Genomic DNA, 26,173 nt, shown 5'->3' with positions numbered 1-26,173 from the left:
ATTCAGAAAATTAGTAGTTTATAAAAAAATTCGGATTAGAATATACCTCATTCAAATTAGTGACATTATTATTACTGGTCGTTAAATTCGTATCTGTAAAAAGCGAAGGGGGAATTTTTTATGGTAAAAACTTCATTCAGTTCGGTTATTTCTCAAAAAGAAAACAAAGAAAATAGAGGATCTATTGATTTTCAAGTGTTCAGTTTCACCACTAAAATAAGAAGAGATACTTATGATTGACTCAGGAAAAAACTTATGATTGAACCAACTATAAGAAAAGACCTCATGCGTGGTGTTCATCGAGTAAATCGTTACTCTCGATGATGATGGTGTTATTGTGTGTGAACCAATATTTGGTTATTTACATAGAGGGATGGAGAAAATTGCAAAACGTCAAAAAATTATACAATATTTGCCTTATGCAATGCGTTGTGATTATTTAGCTACTATGTTCTTAGAAGCAATAACCATAGATGGACCCAAACAACTACATAATATTCAAGTACCTAAAAGGGCTAACTATAACAAAATTATTATGTTGGAGTTGAGTCGTATCGCTTCTCATTTGTTATGGCTTGGCTCTTTTACGGTAGACATTGGGGCACATAATCATTTTTTCTTTATTTTTTGAGAACAAGAATTGATATATGACCAATTTGATGCGCATGATGCATAATTATTTTCATATCGGAGGAGTCGTTGTTGATTTACCTCATGGTTGGAAAGATAAATGTTAGGATTTTTGCAATTATTTTTTAGCCGGGATTGCTGAATATCAAAAGTGTGGTATTATTGGCTCAAAAAAATAACTAAATTGGGTTTTATGAGGACCAATGCTACGAGCTTCCAGAATACAATGGGATCTTCGTAAAGCTGATTGTTATGAGTGTGAACACTAATGTTATCGTGTCTGAAAAATCAAAAGATAAATATTTATCACAAATAAAAATATTTGCATTTAAATATCAAATGGGTACAATCTCTATTGTATCATTCTTCTCCCCAAAGGTAGTATTTGTAAAACTTGACAAATTCAAAGGGTAATCTCCACGTAAATCTCCTTTAGACTTGACTTTGAATCTCTATAATATTAATTCGATGGCTCACACCTGTAATCTCGAATTAAATGCTATAGTCTTAACTTGAAATTTGATGATTTGCAAGTGAATTTGTGAGTTGGATCTTCTTGAGAATATATTTGGATATTTATAACGTTAATTCGAAGGCTTAATGCCTGTAATCTCGAATTAAATGCCATACTTCATGGTGCACCTTTGACGAAAAAGTCGATCTCCACCTTGGACGCCTTTGAATCGTAGAGAGAATTATCTCAAATTCTTCCTTTGCTTTGCTCTTCGTTCTCTATCTCTATGTGTGTTGAACGAGGTTTAAGGGCCCATTTATATAGGTGTCAGAGTAGAGTTATGATGTATTTGAACACATTTTGCACTATCTCTTTATAATCTAATTTAAAGAGATAAACACATCATATTATATGATTGGTCAATTTAACATATCTCTTTAATATTTTTTTAAAGAGATAAATATCACAAATATTTATCTTAATTTGATTCTAGTGTACATGCACTTGCTCCATGTAGCGCGGTCTAATTGGCTTGAATCTTTTACGATGAAGCATGATTTGATTGGCCGAAACACTTTATTTTGACACTTTCTATCAATCCAACAAACACATCCAAATAAATAATGCCGAAAGGTCCTTAGATTTATTTGTGACCTATGAGGAGCCATATAAGGTGAAAATCTCATGTACGGTTCTATAACAGCGATGGGAACAGGTGATGTTATCAGCGACTATGATTATCTAATAGTTCAAGTACAGTTGATATAATTGAAGCGCAATCAAAATATGGTTTTTGCTGATGGAATTTGTAGCATCAACCTATAGGGTTTATCGATTTTCTAATTTCTTCGCTAGCTGAGTGTTAGAAATTACCATTTGATTTACTAGAAGCAGAAGAAAAATTAGTAGCAAGCTATCAAAATGAATATTCAAGTATCAAATTTGGTTTATTTTACGTTGCTTCATATCTATATCTACTAGTTTTTTTTATTTTTTTAACAATTCTTTACTTGGGGGATTTGAATCTTTCTACTCCATATTATGCGTTCCTGAGCTTCTTGACATAAATAAAAGAAATCAAGTTTTTGGAACAATAATTAGTATTTTTATTACATTAGCTAAAATTTATTTGTGCTTGTTCATTTATATGGCAACAAGATGGACTTTATCGAGACTGAACGGACCAACTATTATATTTTAGGTGAAAATTTCTTTTACTTTTTTTCTCTAGGTAATCTACTATTAAAAACTCCATCTCAACTTCTTTCACTGTAAAGGTATAAAATATTCTATATTCATAATTTGTCTCAAACAAGAGAAAGAAATAAGTAAAATTATTTATAAATATTCAGATATGTTCCCTATGCTAGCTCAGTACTTGAATTCTAGTCAACAAATAATACGTGCTGCCCAGATACATTGGTCAAGGTTTCATGGTTACCTTATTCCACGCAAATCGTGTACCTGTAACTATCAACACCCCTACAAAAAATTGATCACATCGGAATGTTTTTTAGGCTGAATCCATTTTAAATTTGATAAATGCATTGCTTGTTGAAGTATGTTTTTGCGTATGTCTTATAGATCAACAATTAAACAAAAATAAATTTCAAGAGTATTAGATGTAATTTTTTAAATCACAGATGAGGGCAATATAATTACGACTTATATAATTTTATCAAATAATAATAGAATGATAATTTTTCAAGTAACTAAAAAATAATAATTATTATATTAAGAGAGTATTTGCAAATACTTTTAGAAAAGTGATATTTGTTGAAAAGTTGGAAGCTGTAGCAGAATAAAAAATGGATAGTATTTTTTAAAAAAGTAAAAAGCAAATAAAAGCTAAATTGGATAATGTTTGGAGAAAAATCACTTCTAAAATAACTTAATTAATTAAAGACTATTTGGTCTCTATGTGTTAAAAAGAAACTATTATAATAATTATTTTTTCACAAAAAAATAAATTTTATTTCGAGTAGCATATTTCGTTTTATTTCTTAAAAATATTACAAAAAAAAGTGTTTAATCAAATAATAATATATGGACGAAATGATACAATTAGATGTTATGGCAAATAAAATATAAAAATGTTAAAATATTAAATATGCGAAAGTTTAAATTTGATTATTGCTAAATTATTCAAATTATTTGAAAACTCCAATATCAACTTCAAATATATAATTTTAAAAATAAAATAAAAACAATAAATTTTAATTTAAAATTATTATAATAAGAGTAAGGTAATAAAAACAAAGTTGAATTTATTTACAAAAAAAACCAAAAGCGCTTGTTGGCCTAAAAGCCTTTTGTTAGCCATTTAAAAAATAGAAATTGACATCCCAAACATTTTAAAAGTACTTTTCAAGAGCCAAGAACTGAAAAATATTTTTTTAAAATGCTCGCAAATACTTCCTATGTCCCCAAATAATAACACCACGAACAAAATAAAGAGGTGGGCTTAAGAAGGGATATTCTAAAAACTCAGGGGGTGCAGTGCAATCTCTAATTTCCAGTCAAATTTCGGCAGCTCCAAACTGTTGATGGAACAGTAAAACACGTCTCGATCAAAATCATTAATATTTTCCAGATAGATTCAGGAAAAGGAATCTCACTTGGACCTCTTCCATATCTGTAGTCCTTGGAAACTTTTATGATTTCTTTATTTCTATCAAACAAAAAGAAGTTTCTCCTCCTTTCAGCTAAAAAAATATTCAATAATCATTTATTACCACGCCTTTCAGTTACCATTCCAAAGCTTTTCTCTGTATTACCAGTCTCTTCTGAATCTTCGCGTCCCAAAAACTCACAGAATTTGTTTCCTCTTCTCTGACCCTTTTTCATCGAGAAATGTTTTTCCAATCTGGTAGGTATAAGCTCTTCAAGCAAAAATAGTTGTTTTCCTGCTGAAATCTTGCCAAATTTGATCTGGGTTCTTGGAGATATTTGCTGCTGAGGAAGAGTCGAATCCCTTTTGATTTGAGAGTCGGTCTCTTTGTGGTTCTTGATTTCTGGGAAATACTCAAAGACTGTCCTTTTAGTTCTGATCTGGGATCTGTATTTATGGTTTTGCTTTCCTGAATTGAGGCTTCTGTTTTGGACTGTAATAGAATTGGTGGATTTCTGCTTTCTTCTTGTGCTGTAATTGATTTGATTTGTGGGTTGTAAGAATTTGAGGCCATAAATATTCTGAGATTTGTTTGATGGCTGGGGATGAATTGGTTGAGCTCAAATTCAGGCTTGCTGATGGAAGTGACATTGGACCAAGCAAGTATAATTCTAGTACAACTGTGACATCTCTTAAAGAAAGGATTATTGCACAGTGGCCCAAAGGTTGTGAATCCTTTTTTCTTCTTTGTTGTATATTTTACTTCAAAATTTGATGTGTTGAGGGCTGGGCAATTGCTTATGATTTTTCCTTTTCCTTTTCCTTTTCCTAATGCTTTGGTTGAATTATACTCTTTTTTGTTGGTTTAGGTTTATGTTTTTGTGCAGAAAATAGTTGAAAATTAGGTATAATAGTTTTCGGCGTGTTGAATAGAGAAATTGGGTCAGAAATTTTCTGATATTTCTATATTGTTTTGTGTATATTGTTTACCCTTTTGTCGTGAAAACGGTTCTTCATGTTTTGCTTTATGGTAGAGTTGGAGTGTTGATCAATTTCTCTCTTATATTTCTTGTAATTTTCATTGTACCATAATTTCTAATGCTGAGTTTTATTTGTAAAAGATCCTGATGTTTTAAGTATATATGCTCATCCTCCCAGAAGTAGTTGCAGTGATAACTTAAATAACAGTTAGCTCACTCAGATACATAGCAGAATAATGTGCTGCGAGTGGTAGTTCTACCAAGTTTCTAGTACTAAGTGTGTAAAAGCTTTGAACATATATAGTTATGCCTACACATAATAGCTGTACAAATGATTCATCAGGGTGAATTGTCTTGTTCAAGCATTAACTTTAACGTAATGTATATCTTTGCTTATATTTGTGGATTACTACATTTTTTTTACTTATCCACATTCATTGCTTGTGGCTCAATATTTACGTACGAAGGCTGAGAATATGAGTTTTATGTAAAATGCTCTTGACATGCTAAAGTTCTTCAGATCCAACTTCCTGATCTCGATATTAGAGCAATATTGACCACAATATTGTCATAAAAAAGAATGCGAATGTCATTCTAAATCACAAAAATTTGAAACCTGACATTCATGGACTGAATTTAGTGCACATGAAATTCACTGGACTATTGCAGTTTATTGAGATGTAAACAGGGTATAACGTATGGTCTAATATCCATAAGATTCATCAGTACCAGTAACAAATATTAGCTTCCTTGTGCTCTAGAGAGCTTTCTCTGAATAAAGGTTTTGATCCAAGATGTAGCCCATGCTCTAATGCCCCCTTCTTTCTGGTTCTTCTCCTGTGTGGGTTTTAGCTCTCTCTTGGTAGGATTTACATCTTCCTCTCATGGTTGTCCATCAGGTTCACTTTTTCACTGTAGTTTTAGAGTTCAAAGTAATCATCAGATTCTATGTGGCTCATATGGTTTTCATTTGCTCTTTCCCTTCTTTTTTCCTTTCCCTAAAAGAGAAACAAATAGAATTTATAGTATTATCAATCTAGGGCTTCCTGGCTCTGAGAAATTATTCATGGATAACAATGCCCATCAGTTTTGGAACTGCTCTGCTGGAGATATGCTTTGTTCTCCCCCCTCCCTCTCATTTGAAATGGATTTATAATTCCATGTGGGCCTGTCTGCTAGGATTGTGGTTTAAGTTTGATGTAATTATTCTATGGTTTGGAGTACGGAACTAAAACTCTGAAATGATATTTGATGTATAAGAGATTATTACTTCACTTATAGAAATAATAGTAAGAATAAGTGATATTTTAAGGCGTGATTCATTCATTTCCTATCCCATATTTTCCAGTTTTAGGGTCCCAATGGACTCTTTTCTGAGTTCTCTGATGCTTAACAATGCAAAAGAATTACGTCGATGGCTCAAGTGAACAAAAACTGAGTAAAATTATCTACTTTGAGAGGATTCATTTGCTTTACACTTAATGCATTTTTCAACTACAGTTTTTGCTTACGCAGGCAGGATCCCATATATTAGCTATGTTTTATTTTTCAAGATGATAGTAGTCTTGTTTGAATTTCCTCCTTGTTTCCATTCTGTGGTTGTCTTGTAATTGTTGTTGCTTGATGATGATTCACTATCCTCACGGAGACTTCTATATGCAGACAAAGAGAATGGGCCTAAATCAATAAATGATATCAAACTCATCAATGCGGGAAGGATACTCGAAAATAACAGAACAATTGCTGAATCACGACTTCCTCTCAGTGAAGTTCCTGGAGGTGTTATCACAATGCATGTTGTTGTGCGGCCTCCGCTTCCAGACAAAAATAGCGGTAACATTTCATATTTCCGAAATCTCTGCATTAGGATTTTCGAGGTTGTTTATGGGGACTTAAAGGACCTATCTCAAAATTGCAGTATTGCATACAATGTTTTATGTTTACCAGATCAAATGGTAATAGGAAAAGAACAAAAAATTTCATTTCCTCGCCCATTTCATCCTCGTAAAGTTTAATTCTCCTCTCCTATTACACAATCTCTTGTGTTTGTATGTCCTATTTATGCTCTGCAACTTTGGTTATATTTCTAATACTTGCAGATTTTTTTCATGTTTTGTGCATATCCAAGGGTCATTTTAGCTCTGCCTTGACCTCATTACTCATATACTGCTAATGCTCTGCTGTTTCTTGATATGCTGTTGGCAAAATTCCCGCAAAACCCCCAGATTCATTCTGATATGTTTCAGTTACTATATATCTGAGAGGCATATTTACTGAATTGTTGTGTTTTCAATTGTCAATCATGAATCATCCACACTTATGATACATGTCTTCTAGAGGTTGAGAATCTTCTTTGGTTTTTGAGTAAATTCCAACTTTATCAAGTCAAAGAAGGATTACAAGAAAAAGATATGAGAGAATGCTTCTTTGGTTTTGCTGGAGAATAAGTTGGTAACTTTAAAAGTCTATAACAAATAAATGTAAATAGAAAATGCTTCTTTCTATCTGCGCCTTGAGAAATTGGCTGTGAAAGCTCAAGGTCTGTATCTAGATCCGAGGAGATAACTCGTATCTCTTAAAGCTCGTTTGTTCAATTTGAATTAGTAAATGCTTTTATCATTGATAACTGAATGCACGTTTGTGTTTAAGCTAACATATACTGCCATCATGGATCTGAGCTCTATTATTGATTTTGAAAATGCAATTGCGACAGATAAATTGCAGGATAATTCACAGAAGAAAGGCGGATGCTTCTGCTCCATCTTGTAGCCTATGCCACAGAATAGAGCTTCTCCAAATTCTTTTCTGCTTCCATATATGTTCGCATTACAGGTTCTGGATTGCATTTATACATGTTAATAGATTCAAAAACATCATCACATAATGGACTTGCTCGTCTGTCTGTTTCCATCATAGTGTTTTGTTCAGTGCTTTGTTCTCGTGGGCCGACGGAGAAACACCGTGCAGTTCTGTGACATTTCAGAAGAGTAGATGGGAAACAATGATTTGGTATTTAAGCAAAATTCAGATTGAGTACTCATAGAACCCAAATTCAGCACGGAGCACCGAACAAATCAAATGGGAAAAACACTGCAAAAACATGTCTTATTTGTGGTTGAATTGTATTGTTTATAGATGATTCTTGACAACGACAATCTGTGTGAACCTTAAAGCTTTATTGTGTATGCATAATCATATTTGCCAACGGTGTCCGCAATGCAGCACGGAAATGGGGTTGTTCGATATCAAAGGACTTGTTTCATATTCATTATAGCTGAGTCTATGGAGCCTCAGTGATCCTACATTGCTGAGTGGAAGGGTTGTCAATGAATGGATGAAAAGTCGATCTTCTCCAAGAGATCACGCTCTTTGAAACCAGGATCTTGGCTCTTTGCCATCTGGGGTTTCTAGTATGTACACTAGCAGCTGTTGAAGCTACGAGTCCTTCCGTGATAAGTTCTATATTGCGGTTCAGAGCTGGAGAAGATCACATCCAATTTCGCGTCAAGGTTCTCTCATTGAAAGCTGTATAATCTGTTAGTTGCCCAAACCATGGAACCTTGCTTTGTGGTTCTTTTTGTTCCCCCTTTCTTAGCAAAGTTTAGACGTCGTTTGCCTGTTTGACTTGAACAATAGAAGCGATGCTGCGTGGTGGAATTGCAGGTCTCAATGAAAATAGAGTGTCGAGTGGCGGCGTTCACTAGCCGGAGATGGCATTTGGGTATGATGTACAACACAAGGGTGCAAGTGAGTAGAGCTCAATAAGAGTTTTGAGTCTTGATATTTGATCTGACATTGATGGTCAAAAGTTAGTTTGAATTTTCAAGGTGTGTAGTTGAACCTCTAAGTTTCTCAAAATATCTATAAGAAGTTAGACACCTTATTTGGTACATTTCTTAGAAGAACTTAGAGATCTAATAAAATTAGAATTTTATGAGTTTATAGGCTCCTTTTAAAAGTATGAGGTTTTCAAAAATAAGATTTTAATCCTTCATATAATACACGAATAACTACAAATTTTCTGAGGTAAGGTTTGATATAATTATGCATAAATTTTCTGTGGTTTGAAAAATATATTTAGTACCTATGACGTTTGTTTTCATCTAAAAAGATAGGTCCCTTCATTAGGCAGAACTCGATGAATTTATTGATATTAACAAAAGAATTGAACGAAATGAATATTTATTCTCAACTGACTTATTATTGATAATTGTAGGTCAAACAAATTTTTTGTGACTGCATTATCCTTATTAATATGTGAAGATGTATAAGGGTAATTTGATTATGAAATGATTTATCAGTAATAAGTCAATTGAGGTGAATTTGATTTTTTATCTGATTTTTTTATTAATATCCTCAGATTATATGAATTTTGAATAAAAGAATGATTTATTTGTTAGATAGAAACAAATCTTATGGGTATTAGATGTAATTTTTTAAACAACAAAACATTTATATTACTAAACATCATGGGAGAGGGATGTAATTATTCCTATCATATTAAGCGTTTCATAAATTCATCTTGAAAGGAAGGAAACATCCAAAAGCCAAGGAGACAAATGAAAAGGGAAAACAAGAAGACCACCAAGAGACTTCAAACATGACAAGCTTACAAATATGACTTAAATGATTTTCTATACATAGTTAATTACAACACAAATGAGAAACACATTAAAAAGGTGGGAATGTGAAAAGTAGTTAATAGGAATTAATAAGTATATCATTTTACTAGTTTATCCTTAAAAAGTAATATTACAAGGTTAACTTAACCCACTTAAAAAAAGAAAGAAACTTTTTAGGTGATTCACACTTTTATATATATATATATATATAGATATAGAAAAGTAAAATGTGATAAATTTTAACCAATGGAAGTGTATTTATTAGACCAAAATAAACTTTGGGAGTTTAGATGAAATTTCTCAAACTACATGGTCTAATTATAATTACATCAAATATTAAAGGACGGTGCAATTATCCCAAATATTTATAAGAAGTTTGACGGTTTATAAGATGCTAAAAATTGAGATAACTATATCTACACCCCTAATTTATTGTCTATTTACACAAACACCCATGTCTTTTGCATAATTACCCGTGGCACCCAAAAAACAGGGGTAATTTGTGTAAGTGAAGTTCATGTTTCTGATCTGTGTATGTATAATTTTTCAAAAGACAATATTGATCCGTGTAAATAAACCGTAGGGCAATGTTCTGAAATCAGACCAGTGATTTAATCGAATAAGCTACCGAGTCACTGGGTCACTGGTCCGACCTGTTGGACTAGATTCAAAAAATCGATTAGCTCGATCAGATTATATTATATACATGTATAAATTTTTCTAACATATCAATACATTAGATATCAATTTATTAAACCTTATAGGTTTGTTAGATATGACTTATTGTCCCGCATTGAAAAAGTATAAACCAAACATAAACACTTTAGACAATATATATAAAAAGTTTAAGCCTAGCTTATTATCCCACATTGAAAAAGCATAAGCCAAAATTTAAAGGTAGATTATAGATTATAAATATTGATAAACTTAAGTCAAGCCCATTGTCACACGTTAAAAAAGTATTAGGCAAAGCTTAAACACTTTAGACTATAAATATGGAAAAGTTTAAACCAAGCTTATTATCTCACATTGAAAAAGTAGAAGGCAAACACTTTAAACTATAAATATGAAAAAACTTAGACAAAACGTATTGTCCCACATTAAAAAAATATGAACCGTGTCACCAAATTCTTGCCGGTTTTGACCATACCGATTTTGGAGGTATAATCAAACCAAATACATGGCTGATTCTTAGTTGAACCGATAGAACCGATCGATCCAATTCGATTCTGAAAACAGTGCGGTACGGAGCATAGATATAATTATCTCTAAAAAAATATATGGTAAATATCCAAAAATAACTTATTCTAACAAGTAAGAGGTTTTCAGTTTATTATAATTAAATTCCTAGGAATCATATTAAGAGTGTCTTAAATTCATTTTGGGAAGAAGGAAAGATCCAAAAGCCTAAAAGACAAATGAGAAGGCAAAACAAGAAGGCCACCAACAGACTTCAAACATGAAAAGCTTAAATATGATTTAAATGATTTTCTGTACATAATTACAACATAATTGAGAAAAACATTAAAAGGGTGGGGAAAAAAACACATAATTATAACACTACAATCTATAGGAAAGTTTAATCGCCAGTTGAAAATCTGGCTACTTCAACAATTATTTACATGGAGGACCGCAATTATCTTCAGCATCCCCGAAACTACGAGTAGAGGCTCTGCAGCCGACCGACGGTACGTTGGTACCCATGTGGCTTCTACAGCTTCAGATGGATCAACTGTGGAAGAAGGATGAACAAAAAACGACACAAAAATGGTACTTAAATGTCTTCCTAGGATGGGAGGTCCATAACGTTGGCAGATGATGATCGATCTAAGCCAATGGGCTTCCTGGATGATCGGACGTTCTTTAGTGTCATCTTGAGTTTCTGTCTCTCGCCTTCAACCTCTGCGAACTGGAGGCTCAGACGGGAGTACCTTTCGTGCATATCTCTCAGTTCAGTCTCCATAGCAACATGCCTTCCCTTGAGTTCCAACATTTCTTTGATCAGCTCGTTGATGTCTCTGAAGCTTCTGAAAACTGCTTCCTCATCGCTATGTTGTTTCAGGAAAGAACTGAGTCATCGAGCAAAGAAACTACAGTTAAATGATCCGCATATTGTGATTCGGATAGGACATGAAAGCACATTCTAACAATCAACCATTTATATTCAAGAGTTCGTTTGAGTTCAAGTCATTAAACATAATAAACTAAGGTTCACCACAGATTTTCATGAAGTTGGCTCGAGCTTTGCTTGATTAGTTAAAGAATGATCAAATATGTAATAAAATAAACTAAGCCATTCAAGTGTTAGATTCAGCTAAAGCTCAGAGATTGACTCACAGTCGATTAAATCATGCTCAAACACAATTATGGAAGCTCGATGTAACTCAAACAACTCGATTGGTTTACATCCTAACTTCAGGTATAAATTTTCCCATGAAAAACATTATTAAGCCTCAATTTTTCTTTAGCAGATACGCAGACATGCAGCCCTCAGATTCTTCTCTAGCAGATAGTAAAATTTGCTTTGGTTTAGACCCGCAGTTTCAAGACTTTTACTAAATGCCATGCGCTACAAGATTTCAAAGCCCAAAGTTTGATATCCCCCTATGTTATCATAAATGACATGCAAGAAGAACCATAGCAGAAAATGCTCAATGCCACAAAACTCCGTCGTCATTTCAGCACCATATTCATTGTTGAGTAAGCACATAAAACAGCCATTAATCAGACAAACAACATATAGTCAACCAAAACAATAATATGTCAAGCTGTGCGTTTAAAAACAGTATGTAGGCTGGGATCACTGCTGGTCTAAATGACTAGGCTTCGCTGAAGCCATTTGTAAGGTGAAAATCAAATAATGCCGTAAGGTAAGACTTAGAGGTCACTTTTGTCACTACTTTCATCTCTCCCTATTTTATGGTTGTCTATAGTCTCTTGATTTTATGAGGTTGTTGTATACAGTAGGTTGGACCTCGATTAAATGGTGTCTCTGACACATTAAAATAGAGCGACTTAGATCAATTTAAAATAAATCAAATTTAATAATACGTTAGCAAGTTCGACTTAAGATTGCCACAACCCACTTGATATTCAAGACTATTTCTAAGTGCGCCAATGTAATACACAATTAATATCACAAAATATTAATATTTGTTCTAAGTTCTGTTTTGTAGTACACAATTAATATAACAAAATAAAGGAGTATAAAGCACATTAGTACACATACATTGAACTCATTACATATGCGGATAATCAATGATCAATTTTGTAACTAAGTCTTCCACAAAATAGATAAGATCAGAATATAACGAGATGAAGTTATGTACAAGGTAGAAGATACAATATGCCAATTGATAACCTAAAACATAATGAAAAAACAATGACACTAAGAAGATGGTAGCCTGAAATGGACTTACATGTTAAGAAAACACTTAACAGAAAAATGTGAGCTTTCCTATGCTTGAGCTTAATATCTGAGATGATCCTACTTAAAGGTTAATGCTAATTAGTTAGATGGAGAAATTCCTTTATGGTTTTGTTCAATTGATGAACCCAAGTAAACTTGAAATTTAAGTCCATAAATTTTAACAGAGCCATTGACTTGTCACGTAATATTGAACTAAATGTGAGCTACTAAGAAACAGAATTTACATAACATCATTGTGGTTGAAATGTACAGAGATGCATCATCCGGCAAAGATAAGAGTCAATATTGGGCGTGGAGGGCAAGTTGGTTAAACTCGTGGCAATTGGAAATATTATAGACTTGTGTAGGACCTACCTCTGGAATTGGACATTCAATTTATTCTTTACCCTCAACGCTTCAGCAAGCTCAACTTCCAGTGCAAGAACCCTTTGTAATGCATTCCCATCACTGGAAATTTCATTGAAAGAAGGAAACATGCTTCTAAGCTCTTCATTTGCCTTCAAAAGGACATAAAGCAAAAAGGGATGAGACACTGATCAGAATTATAGACTATAGTTGCATAAAAAAGTCAATGAGCTCACTTTATGCAGTTGCATGATTTCTCTTTGTGGGACTTCAGAACCCGGGTCCACTTCATAATCGAAGATCGTGTTTTCATTTTTCATCTTTTCCAGCTGAAGGGAAAAAAAAGAAAGAAGACATGAATTGGTTCGGAGCACAATTAGACATAACCTATGCAGACCTAGGGTTGGAATCATATACTTAGATTCCATCATGTTAGACACAAAGTCATATCAACAACCTTTGTCATTTCCAAATTTGAAATACCTCTTCATGTAAATGCTCAATGCTAGATTTCAATCTTTGGGCTCCCAGCTCATCATTAACATTTAAACTCTTGCCATTGCTCTGTAGGAACCCTTCTGTAACAATTACCTTGGGATTCTGGTGCATGCATTTAGATGCATCATCCTGCGTAATTGTGAACTACTTCAGTTCCAACCTTTTACCGTGTTAAAGGCGCTTGTAAAGATGGTAACTTTGGGGAAAAGGTAACAATTTCATCAGAAGAATGCAAACACACTACATTTATTTTGATCATATAAGGCAATGCAATAAGAATTTAAAGCAAGCTCGAAGATTTCTCATAGAAGTTCATCTAATCATACTTCTGCATGAAGCTGAGGTTACTCAATTAAACAAGAGATATCTGGTTTGCATTTTCCTTGATAAAGTCCATAGCTTGAATACTTTTGAGGCAGATGGATAGAAGCGTTATTGCAGATTCGAAACACAGTTTGATTTTGATCCAACTCAACCATTTTAATAGGATTGAAGAGTTTGTAAGACTAATAGTGGACTCCCAAGTAAAGAAAATTTGAAGAGCAAAAGTCTGTCGTGCTAATCATGCAACAGAAGTCAACCATGAAAGCAGACTTCCTTTCTTTTGACCAGTGGGCACCTGCAGCAAAGGAAGCTCTACAAACTGTAGTAATAATATGCAATGGTAGTTTCCACAATTCTTAAAGATTTACCAAAAATCTGAAAAGGAACTTCAAAACAAAAACATTGTTTGATAAGTTTCCTGTTAAGAGAAACAGAGCATCACTGCAGAGAGCCTACTGGGACTAAAGATTCAAAATTGAGAATGAAACCAACCCAAACAAGGCCAACAGTCTGAAAGCATGAATTTGATCCACATGCTGATTATAGCTACAAAAATTTGAAAATAACCGTCTTAAACAGAATAAAACTCTCAATTAAGTTTACCTGAACAACTTGGAAGTGCACAGACTCAGTTGAATCTGCATTTTCACATTCTACGATCGACATAACTTTTTCTCTTTTAATACCACACATTGTCTCATCCCGCTCCAAGAAGATTGGGGATGAGTTACCAGTTGATCCATTGAGTGTGTGCTCTACTTCAGTCAGAGAGCCGTATTCATCCTTTTCAAACTTCATCGAAGATTTTAAATCCTCCAGTTGACCCTTGACGGAAGTAAGTTCAGTAGCAAGTCGAGATTTTTCTGCTTCAAATTCAAGCAAAGAAGCTCCAAGCTTATCTTTTTCTTCCTTGCAACATTCTAGACTTAGTAATGCACATTCCAGCTCAGCCATTGTTCGGTCATAAGCTTTGCTTTTTTCACGCTTTTCCGCAAGTGCTGACTGCAATTCAGCTTCCAATGCCGACAGTCTGACTGAGAGCTCTTCATTCCTCTTCAAGTTCACAGCTTCAGACTTCTTCCTGTTCTCAATTTCATCAATTGCATCTTGCAGCTTCAAAAGCATCTCCTCCCCATGCTTTTTGGACATAGAAAGCTGTTGCTTAAGCTCTTGGATTTTTGTTTCATATTGTTCTTTGATAAACGCAATTCGCAGGGAATCTTGCACAGCAGCTGGTGGTGCTTCAGTTTCTCTTTTTTCACGAGCTACAAGACATTCAGCCTCAGCCTTGTCTTTAAGCTCCTTCAAATGGGTAGATAAGTTCTTAAATTCTTCTGTCTTCAAAACCTGTTCAGAGAGCTTATGAGAAAGTTCATTGCACTTGGAGCGAAGCATCATCAGTTCATCTTTGCGTTCCTCCAGCAAAGTTATATAAGCAGACTGTTCGTCAACTTTGCCTTTGAGTACTATAACTAAAATTTCCAATTCCTCTTTTGTATAAGTCAAGCAATTGATTTCTTCCTCAGCATCTGTCATCATGCTTTTTAGCCTTTCCACTTCAGAAGCTTGAAGAGTGTTGTCCAACGTAAAGCTGGTTTCCATCATTGTCAGCTTCCTGTTGCACTCCTCAAGTTGATCAGTGATCTCCTTGTTGGAATCTGAAAAAAGCTTGTTTTGAGCTGCAGAGACTTCTAAATCCGATCTTAGGTTTTTAAGACTTGTCAACAAGTCAGCTTTTTCTTCCCTCCAGTTAGCTTCACTTTCATGACAGTGATTCAACATAGCCTCTGTATCACGATACCTTTTATGAAGCTCCCTGAGACACCCCTCTGAGTACACAAGTTTCTGCAGAAGTTCTTCAAGTAAAGCTTCATACTGGTTTGCAACATAAGTAAGTTTAACATCCACCAAAAGTGAGTAGTCATGCATTTCCACTAACTGACTTTCAAGACTAGCTTGATAGGAATTATTCCTCTTAAGTTTTTCTATAAGCACATTTTGCTGACCCAAAAGATGAGCAAGTCTAGATTTCTCCAATTCAAGATCTGATGCCAGTTCCCTAACATGCATGAGTTCAGTTTGTTGCTGTTCGAAGATAAGCAATTTATCCTGATCCATGCTCAACTGAGAAGTTAGATGTCTAACTTTCACCTCCAGTTCATCCTTGTAAACCTTCTCCTCATGCAACTCGTTATTCAAATTTTTCAAATTTTCTTTCAGACAGCTAATTTCACATGAAAGCTTGATAGATTCTTCAGTTTTATCATGTAAGCGCATTGCTAAGTCTTGCTTATCGTGTACTAGCTCAGTGACGGTTAATTGACTCCTCCCAAGTTCTTCTGCCAGAGCATCCAAGCCCAAGATCTCTTGAGCAAAGTGACCATTTTTACATGTCAGCTCTTGCATTTGATCTTCGAGATGATTAAGCTCGTCTAAAAGTACTCTGCTCTGCTGGGCATACTTCCCTTCGATTTCAGAACTGAAGTGGATTTTGCTAGCAATTGATTCGAGTTCAGCTAGAAGTTTGTTCACAAGAGCATTGGACACATCTAGTTTAGTAACCATATCTTGTATGTCACTTTTGAACTTCTGTTTCGTCACCAGAATTTCAGATCTAACAGTGCTCAAGGATGCATCAGCAGTGACTTTCTCACTTTCTAGATTTTGATTCTCTTCCATCAGTTGACAAATTCTCACACAAACATTATGCTGGATTTCTTCTAACTTCAAAATGGCATCACTTATATCCACGCTTTCCAAATCGAGGCTCTGACAATTAGCAAGAGAACAAAATTGTTTCTTGTAAGATTCCAACAGATTGACCAACTTATCATGTGCAAAACTCAGATCTTCCTCGAGAGTTTCCTTGACAGAAACCAATTCATCTGATTCAGACTTAAGGATCTTCAAATTTTCCTTTAAAAGTGACATTTCATTTGCAAGCTTCTCATTTTCAGCTGCTTCCTGTTTTAACTGGAGAGACAGCTCTGTATTCTCAGCCAAACACGCTGCATATTTACTTTGGTAACCCCTGTATTCAGTCATAGTGTTTTCACATTCTTTCAGCTTCTGATCAAGAAGATAATTCTCCTTGGAAATACTTACTAATTTATCTTCTAAAAGCTGATTTTGCATAGCCATATCACTGAACTGGGAAATGCTATTAGATTTGTACTCATTAAGTGCATGAATATCAGTTGTGGCTTTCTGGAACCTTATCATCAACTCATTCTGAGAAGCAGTTGAAAGTTTCAACTCCTCGGCAAGTTCATTCAATTTTCCCCTCATGATTCTAATGTCAGCTTCAGCTTCGTGCAAGGATTCTTGCAATGCCTTAGAGTATATATCCAAGTTCAAGTTTACAGAATACATTTCTATAAGTTCCTCTTCAACCTTTTGATAAAGCTCTTCCTGCAAGCAGACAGATCTCCTCAAGTCTTCTAAGAGAATATCCCCACCCACTGACCTTTTCTTCAAACCCAAGTTATGATTCTGAAACTGCAATAATTTTGTAATCTCGTCATCTTCTGGATTATGCATTAACTTCAGGTCTCCTTCTGACAGTGGTTGCGAAGGTAAAGCCTGCTTGATAAGGTTTTCATTAGTCTCAAACATGGAAATAACCTGCGAGGAAAGCAGCTCAAGGTCTTTTTGTAATTTATCAACTGCAATTGAGTAATTTAAGCGGGCTCTTCTAAGTGCAGCTTCTGAAGTTGTCACCCTTTTCTCAAGCTCCTTGTTGAGGGTTTCCAACTCATGCCTCTCTTCCACAAATCGTAGCATCTGCTGATTCATATCTTGACGCAATGTTTCCATTTCAGTTTGGCTGGCAGATAATGTGTACAGACAAGTAGAATGCTCATTCCTCAGGAGCTGCAACTCTGCCATCATGCGCTTCTGATTCTCCTCCAATTCCTGAATAAGGGCTTCATAATAACATTCCATTTGATCCATTTTTCTCGTAAGAGCTTCCTTTTCAACTTTTGCCTCATCCAACTCCCTTACAAGATCAAAAATCTGGCCTTTCATTGCATCAATAGTACTTACAGGGTTAACTACCTCAGACACTAGAGGGGGCATACCGAAATGCTGAAGAATACTTTCAGGCTGACACAAGTCCAGGCCCAGCCCATTTCCAGATACTAACTGCTCATCCTTATATGTGCTCAGTTCTCTAGTCTCCTTCACATCTGGTTTTTCTGATGGTATTGCATTCAGCAATTTTGTCACTTCACCATTTTCAAGTTTAAAATCCAGCAGAAAATTGAGCAATGCTTCCAACTCTAAGTAAATAAATTTAGTGTCTCCATCATGGGGGATAATATAAATTTTGTTCTGAAGTTCTCTTATCTTGCCTTCCACTACACTAATTCCTTTTAAAAATTGAAGCTGCAACTTCTGAACTGAGTGATCAATCTGATTGTCCCTTGTTTCTGTAACAGGAATTTGAGGACTAAATGTGAAATCTTTGAGCCTGATTATCTCATCCTTGAACTTCAGGCACTCTGATTTCATGACCGATACCTCTTTTGCCAATTTTTCACCTGAAGATATCTCAGCGTCAAGAAGGTGGGAAAACTTTTGTGTCTCAGCACCTAACTCATCAGCTAAGCTTTGCAAAGAGCTGACTTCCAGCTTAAGATTGAAAAAAGATGTTTCTGCCAATTCCAAGCTTCCTTTTAGTCGATTGTTCTCCTCACAAGCCATTGCTAACTCGGTATCCATGGAATTGTTTGAACTCCACCCCTGAGCAGAACCAGTACTCCCTTGGGCCATGTCTTGCTGATCAGATGGATCTCCTTTCACTTTAAGTGGACTTTGACAATGCAAAAGTGCATGTACATCACCAGAAGTTGTACTTTTGAGGCTATCAACCTCATGTGCAATGCAAGTCTCATGTTTCTCAGCATATAAACTTTCGGAAGTATTGGATGAGCCATCAAATCCACTAGCCGAGTCTCGACATTCTTCATTCAGGTTCATCTCTTCTTCAACTGAGGAGAGCTCATTAGCATCTGCTTTAAATTTAATTCTTGCACTGACCTGTAGAAAACAGAGAACTGGAAAATTAGAATTAGGTGATATGAAAAAATTTCAAACTAATGCAGCTATGTGGCCAACAAAAAGTATTCTGACCGCAAAAAAAGTTGTCCTATCTGATGAGAGATTGATTATGCCACAAAATTAGGCTAAAGTTTATATTCAAATTGCAAATCACCAATCACTAAAGAGCAAGGCCATATGATTTTGTAGACATCACTTATATTACTAATCCTTTTCCAGAATAAGTTGACAAATGCATTCAGAGATGCAAAAAGGTAACAGAGACACTTTTCTTCCCGCTTAAGAAACGTACCCCAAAACAGCCCATGAATAAAATAGTTTTCAGATTCTTCTAACTAGTTCAAGTTTTCTGTTCATACTTAACAGATCAAATTAAGTGGCAAGCCTAACACATATGTCTTGTATGAAAAAGTGGACCAATGTGGGGGTTCGGAAGGAGCTCCAATGGATAGAGAAGCAAGGAACCTTATCAGACTGCTCGTTGGTAACGTCCTCAGAATATGATATTTTGGCAGTGGCACTATGGCCATGACTATCAACCCCTGATTGTAATCCCCTTTCTCGGAGTTCTCTCTGCTGCTCAAATTCCCTGCAAAAAATAAAATTATGCTTGAGATGGTCATACAAAAAGACAAGGTTAGCAATCAACATAATAGTTTAGTACCTAAATCCAGTTTTTGAGGTCAGGAGCTGGACAGTGATCTGAAACACAGGAACACAGTCAATCAAGATATTGATAAGCATTTTACAGACTATAGAATAATCATAAGAGTTACAGCTCATATAATTTAATAAGGGAAGGAAAAAAGACAATATGCAATTACCAAATGCTGCCAAAGGCAAATAAATGACGGAGACAAAGAAAACATGCTTAAAATGGCTGCAATATCCATTTTTGTAAAGTATTGAATCTTCAACTTTCCCAGGGACACAACTAACTACCCGAAATTCAAGGAGATCACATTGAAGAAGCAACCAAAAGAAGTTGGGAATGGAGTGATGTTTTAATGCAAATGCTAACCAGTTTCTATAATATGTACCAAGGCCTGACCAGTTCATATGGCCCGCAAGATTCTTTAATTCATATAGATCATCTAAAGAATGGATTGAACAGTCCATGTGGAAAGGACAACGAAAATCTGATATTACTAGTATATTATAAGAAATGAAGTTTTTAGGTCGTGTTGGGTTCTGTATTTTGATATTGGGCTTGTTTGTCAACTCTAAACAAAATAGTACAACCTTGTCATAACTAGTTGGAGTCCTTCATCAAGCATTTCTAGGTGATCCTGTTGATGTTGCATCTTGTTAGAAAAGTTCTCCAATGAACTTTCTCAATTTTACTTCACATACTAAGTTTCTTTATTAGGACCACTAGAGAAGGACCAAAGGCTTATTCAAGAGATTTGGTTTAGAGGCCATCTCAAAACCAACTATGTCCTGCTAGTGGTATAGGGTGGTCATTTCCGAGTCACTTGTCATGTTGCCACATCCTTTGCTACCTAATCAACAGTAGCATTCATAATGAATACTCACTATTAATCAACAAAATAAATGGATCAGTAACTTGCAAAAATCTCATTCTTCCATAACACATATGAGACGAATGTCAAGGAACTCTGACCCACATCTCTTTGATACCAATCTAGTGATCTTTAAGAATGACTTGCTCTATTTCGCACAATATGAGTGTCTGCACCGGGCTTATATTAAACAATCAGAATTGGCCTTACAAAGGGAAACAACACATGTTAATTATCATTAATCATCAGTTGTCTAACTATACTTTATTCATGATTCTGACATTATTCTTTTCTCCGAATTTATTGCTGCATTTAGGCCTTACATTTTCATCATTCCACCTTGAAAAAATAATGATAGGGTGTGTGGGCAATGCACATCATTAGTAAATTACAGACAAACCAGGATACATATTATAGGAAGCTTCTACACTCATCAACCAAAAGGTTGATGGATGCTTTAACAAGGAACTATGAAGCATAGAATCAACAGGCTCATATAGCATTCATCAATGTGCTGTAAATGTGAATGAAGCAAAGCTCATCTTTCCTTACATGTAATATAGTTCCAAAATTGCATCCTTGAAGAGGAAGTGTTACAGCAGAAGGCTTTAAAGCATCAACATAATCAGCAAGGTTGATGGTCGCCTCACCAAGTGTGCTGGCCCGCGAAGATCCCTGTGAAAATGAAGTTGAATTGAAAAAATCATTTGTCACATTTTGAAATGGTTGGAAATTTGTCTAGTGGCTCACATCAGAGGTGCTAGAAGCACCAATAAATCTGGAAACTGATCTACTGACTTAAATTTAATCAAGGGAGCTAACAAAATTATAGAGTATCAAGCAATATTAGTATTGTGTACAGAGTCTCAAATGAGACTGTGCTATCAAATCCTGCAACATAACCCAGAACATTATACTTAAGTTTTAAAGAAAAACTGATGTTCTCTGGATGTTTTTTATGAATTTAGTTTTATTTTCACATGCAGTTTCTTTCTTAGTTGCTTCCGCAAAACTAGCAAAACGTGTCACTGGAATTCTTGGCCAAACAAATAGCTTTCCATGATGCGAACGAGAATAGAATGTTGTCTTAGATGCATAACAAGAAAAGGTATAGACTGGAGACTCAAAGACTATTGTGATTTGTTTCTATGCGCCTCATTTAGCTAGAGTCTGGGTAAGCAAAGGAATAGGCATTCTTCCCAATTATGAAGAGAAGACACAGAAAACTGACCTATAAATAGCTAGAAGCTGCTGCCAGGACGTATAGAATTGTTTAAATTTAAATTGGTTAAAGATAAGTCAAATAGGGTGCTTGCAGCAGGAATTTTTGAGGAAAGATGGATATACATTTCTAATAATAAGGGATAATTACAGCATGCTTCCTTGAAATCTAGTCGTTGTCATGTAACAAAAAGAGTATCATCTGTTGATCTCATTCTTAACTTAGACTACATCCCACAGTATACGTCGTCTTAAATATAACCTTAACCATTTGTTATACCATCAGCATCATTATTTTGATAAATTAACAAATTCTATTATCTCACTAGAATAAACATTACATCACAAGGAATCTAACTGTGGAACTAAAAATTTGTAAAAAAGGTGTGATTTAACATCATAAACCACTGGAGGAGGTCTCTAAAATTCGGACAAGCCTCAAATGGAGATTCATTAGCTTTAGTGAAGGGTAAAACTCGAAAGAATCATCACATTGAGAACATTAGTGTTTTCTAATGATAGTTGGTGTTATGACAGGCAGATGCAATTTCCATACCAACTAGGGTTACATGTAATCAGGCCAAACTCTTTGAGCTTGTTGTATATCACTAATAATTATTTTTGCAATTACCTAGGATACAACTTTACAGCCCAAGTGCAGAAGAAGTGGACATCCTAGAGATTAAGAAAATAAAGAACCCTGGGTTTATCACTAAGGGCAGGCAACATTCTCATACGTTATTTGATCTCCTAAAGTGGAGTCCTGATAGTTAAGTCTATTTCATCATACCTCAATCACCATCCACAGGTTTCTTTTTTCTTGAAAAAAGGCGAAACATCTGTATGCACTAGACTTTTTTTGTCAAGTATATTTCCAAAACGTTTGATAAACGAGATCAATAATATCAATGACCTGAATACATTATCTATCTTGGGGCCTTATCAATCTTTCTTTATATTATGTGGTTCAAAGATTCCATGCCAGAAGTTCCAAAAGCACTTCTAATATTTAAAATTTAATATCAAAATCAAGATGGAAACATACCATGGCCACAACGATTTTGTAGAGCTTCTCATCATATTGCTTGTTTTTAGAATCTTGAAGAAGCCTAGTAGTTTCATAAATAGGATCTGCCCATTTACATGCTCCATTTCTTACATTTGCTTTGGTTGTTTTAGCTGTTGCCTTTCCGGAATCAGCAGGGATGAATGATATAAACAACTTATCCCATCCAGTTTGTGGAATCTGAAACATCAAGCATTAAGTATACCGTCAGTCATTGCATAAAAAACATGTTTGCACACTATCTCATAGTTTAGCACATTATATTATCCCAACTACTTAAGAAAATATTTTTAAAAAGGAAGTTATATTGCACCAGTTTATATGAATAGTATAGATGATAGTTTGAAATAACTTGGTTGTATTCTCACTATTAAGATTCACCTCAAAGATGAGTGTATGCCAGTGTGGAACTTATTCAAATTCACTACCATAGTGCCTTAGCCAATCCGGCGTTGCCGATTAGCCTAGATTGACAAGAGTATAGATTTAAAACTACTTCCCTGATCTCAAGCAAAATGGACTTGGTGGTCACTGGACATATGCATGCAGCTCAAAGTTGAGAATACTCTCACACCACAGTGTGATGCTTGGTATGGAAAATGAATTAAGGCACAAATATATGGACTTAAAGAAAGAATAAAAGCAAACTGAATGGGATCAGTAATGCCTATCTAAATTCATGGTGCAAGTCAGAAATTATAAAAGGAACTTTACATTGATCTTGTACATGGTAGATTGGGAAAAAAACATGACAAGAAAAAACTGAATATAATAAATATATGCACAAATAAAACCACTTCGGTAGCATTAGGACTTTATTATCTATTTGCCAAATCAAAACCTCTAAACCAACTAGCAACGATCTGACTCATATCACCTATCTCCTCTTACTCACAACTGTAGATAAACAGATACGTAATAGCCAAATATAAGCAACCATATGATTTGTTTTCAACTGCAGCAGAATAAAGCATAAAATTGTGGTTTCCGCACAGTTCATACTTTTCTTCTACAAATTCTCCTTATGCACAGAAAAAGTGCAATATCCCAAAGAAAAAAATAGGATTAGCTATAATAATTATGCACTGAAAAGCATTATCTAATCAAACCTGTACAGTAATGTCGCTTGAAGAAGATTCAATAGCAGGATAGCATTCGCATTACTAGGAAGTTAACAATATGTCATGTGCAAGCTATGGTAAACATGAAATCATGCATGTAATTCTTCTGGGTTGAAAATAGGGCAAATGCACCTAGACTTCTTTCAAATGCAACAAGCTTAAAGTTAAATTCATGAAAATCATGAGTTACTTCAAAGCATTATCCACAGCCAAGCTGGAGAGCCTGAAAGATCAATAAACACCTTCCAAAATCCATCCCTTTTTGCTCTGGGTAAAACTACATACAGACTTTAATCCTATTCAACAAAATGGAAAACTCTATTTGATTTCATACTCCATTGTGGTAACTTCATAGGGAGAGTAACTCATGGAGTCTGATGCTAAGTCATGACAGCTAAGATAACTCATGTCCAACTTCAGATATCAATTCCCATCAATCAAAGCGAACACATATAGATAACAAGTATTAGAGAGAGCAGTCGGCATCAAAACTTAAAAATTCAAATAACTTAGCAGAAATCATACATGTGTGGCATGAAATTGAAGCCGAAAGACCACTTTTACTTTTGTCTTCTCAAGCTTCCACTTAGAAATCCTCGACATTATTCCACACCTAGTCTAAGGATCATCTGCTAACAATGGCAATGGAACATACTTGGAGACAATGCCAAAACTGGAAGATCAACACCCTGAGAAAGAGCAATACATATAAGAGATTTTGAAACAATGCTGAATAATATCAGATAGTTATATTGGAAGCAATCCAGGCACAAACCTCTCACTGCTAAAGTTTTAATTGAATCAATGCAAACATTAGAAACCATTAGAACAAAAACAAAGATCATTCAAGTAGACTAAATGAGAAACCCGAATACCAAATACAATTTCCCTTTTTAAGCATAGGAAACTAATGTGATTCCCGAATAGAAACGAATTTGGATTGGACAAAGCAACTTGCTAAGAATCAGGATCCTACTAGCTCGTTAACATGGGGCACTATGGGAATTTTTCACACACGTCAAATAGGAGTAACCAAAACATGAATACATCAGTGGTCAAAGAAAAAGGGCAAAAACAGATCTTTAAAGTATGCACATTATATCATCTTGATGCATAATGAGGGCTCTCTAGTTACTCCTTAACTTGAATTTTTATTAATATAAAGAAGGAAACTTTACGCAAAGTCACCAAAAGAACAAAACTATGAACCCCACAAAAAATACTCCAAAGATATTCTTGCAGACAGCACCGAAGATTCAGTCGAGAAACCCAAGTCGACTCTTTCTTGAAAGCCAAAGGACGAATCTTGGAAAATGGGATTCCAAGAAATCCAAAATGCTTGAATCAAATTCAGCCCAACATACTTAATTGCTCCCAGAAAGTCCAACAGTAAAAGATAAATTTAATAAACAAAGAAATGAACAGTAGTATAAACAGAGTAGCAATAATGCACTCTTCTACTACTTTTAAAAAAGAAAAAAAGAAACTTATCTGCACAGCTTAATACTCACAAACAGTTCACCTGCTTCTCTTACAATTGGGAATGTCAGTAACATTTCACACTTAAAAGAGCTCACACATCATTTTCACGAGCATTTCATCACCAAAAAAAGAAAACACTCAACACCCCTTCTGAGATGTTGAGTTGTCTGAGTACCTAATCATGGATCTGAGGTGGGCAGCTTGAAATGCAAGTAAAAATGAGAAAAGGGAACCAAAAAGTTAGAGGAATCTTTGTGGAGAAGAGATGTTTGAACAGTAACAGCACTCTCACTCACAGGCGGTGGGGCAAAAAAATTTAATCTTGAAATTTTCAAGAATTCAAAATCTTGTGAGTAAAAACTTTCCCTTGTCTAATTTTTTCTCAATTTTCTGTCTTAATGACGTGAAAAGGAGAGATTGGGTATTAAAAGGAGGGAAAATTCCTGCTAAAATCCTGTAATAATGGCAGTAGTTAATTTTGGTTTGCTTGTAAGATTTTTGGTGGATTACAGCTGATTTCTTTTTATACATGGTTTTGGAAGTACATCAATTTACATAAGTACCCCCACGAAGTTGGTGCTCCTTGCCTAGACTTCGAGGACCTGATGAGGTTACTTTTGTATTATTGAGGGGTCCTCTTGTTGACTTCATGTGCAGATCTACCCAGATTTTTTTTTTTTTTTTTACCCAGATGGTTGTTTTGTATCCCTTTGTTTCCTTTTTTTTTTTTTATAATTTTAGAAAAAATCACAAAACAATTTGAATATGCCACGTTCGACTTTGTTAAATTAACCAAAAATCA

At 34.9% G+C, this 26,173-nt stretch overlaps 2 protein-coding genes across 7 annotated transcripts; one reads left to right on the top strand and one right to left on the bottom strand.

Annotated features, from left to right (window-relative positions):
- Positions 1 to 3,717: 3,717 nt before the first annotated feature.
- Positions 3,718 to 8,565, top strand: MUB6 (membrane-anchored ubiquitin-fold protein 6 precursor). The gene is made up of 3 exons (XM_011099738.3): positions 3,718 to 4,420; positions 6,338 to 6,508; positions 7,389 to 8,565. The coding sequence occupies exons 1-3, from the start codon at positions 4,291 to 4,293 to the stop codon at positions 7,442 to 7,444; spliced, it is 357 nt and encodes a 118-aa protein (XP_011098040.1). The 5' UTR covers positions 3,718 to 4,290; the 3' UTR covers positions 7,445 to 8,565.
- A 2,181-nt stretch (positions 8,566 to 10,746) lies between these two features.
- LOC105176798 (sporulation-specific protein) lies at positions 10,747 to 25,848 on the bottom strand. Of its 6 annotated transcripts, none has more exons than XM_020699417.2 (11): positions 25,412 to 25,848; positions 24,415 to 24,578; positions 22,748 to 22,948; positions 21,034 to 21,156; positions 19,623 to 19,660; positions 19,424 to 19,547; positions 14,498 to 18,937; positions 13,556 to 13,699; positions 13,309 to 13,401; positions 13,082 to 13,224; positions 10,747 to 11,366 (listed from the first exon to the last, which is right to left on the bottom strand). In XM_020699417.2, the coding sequence occupies exons 2-11, from the start codon at positions 24,490 to 24,492 to the stop codon at positions 11,084 to 11,086; spliced, it is 5,667 nt and encodes a 1,888-aa protein (XP_020555076.1). In that variant the 5' UTR covers positions 24,493 to 24,578; positions 25,412 to 25,848; the 3' UTR covers positions 10,747 to 11,083. The 6 variants fall into 6 exon arrangements, with proteins under 6 accessions (XP_020555076.1, XP_011098020.1, XP_011098011.1 ...); XM_011099718.3 differs by having other exon boundaries at positions 25,547 to 25,848; XM_011099709.3 differs by having other exon boundaries at positions 25,401 to 25,847.
- Between the last annotated feature and the right edge of the window lie 325 nt (positions 25,849 to 26,173).

The sequence above is a fragment of the Sesamum indicum genome, linkage group LG2 (assembly GCF_026168435.1).
Source record: "Sesamum indicum cultivar Baizhima isolate 11 linkage group LG2, ASM2616843v1, whole genome shotgun sequence".
Lineage (NCBI taxonomy): Eukaryota > Viridiplantae > Streptophyta > Magnoliopsida > Lamiales > Pedaliaceae > Sesamum > Sesamum indicum.
Note: the sequence above shows the minus strand (reverse complement) of the source record. Positions and strands in the feature narration are given on the sequence as shown.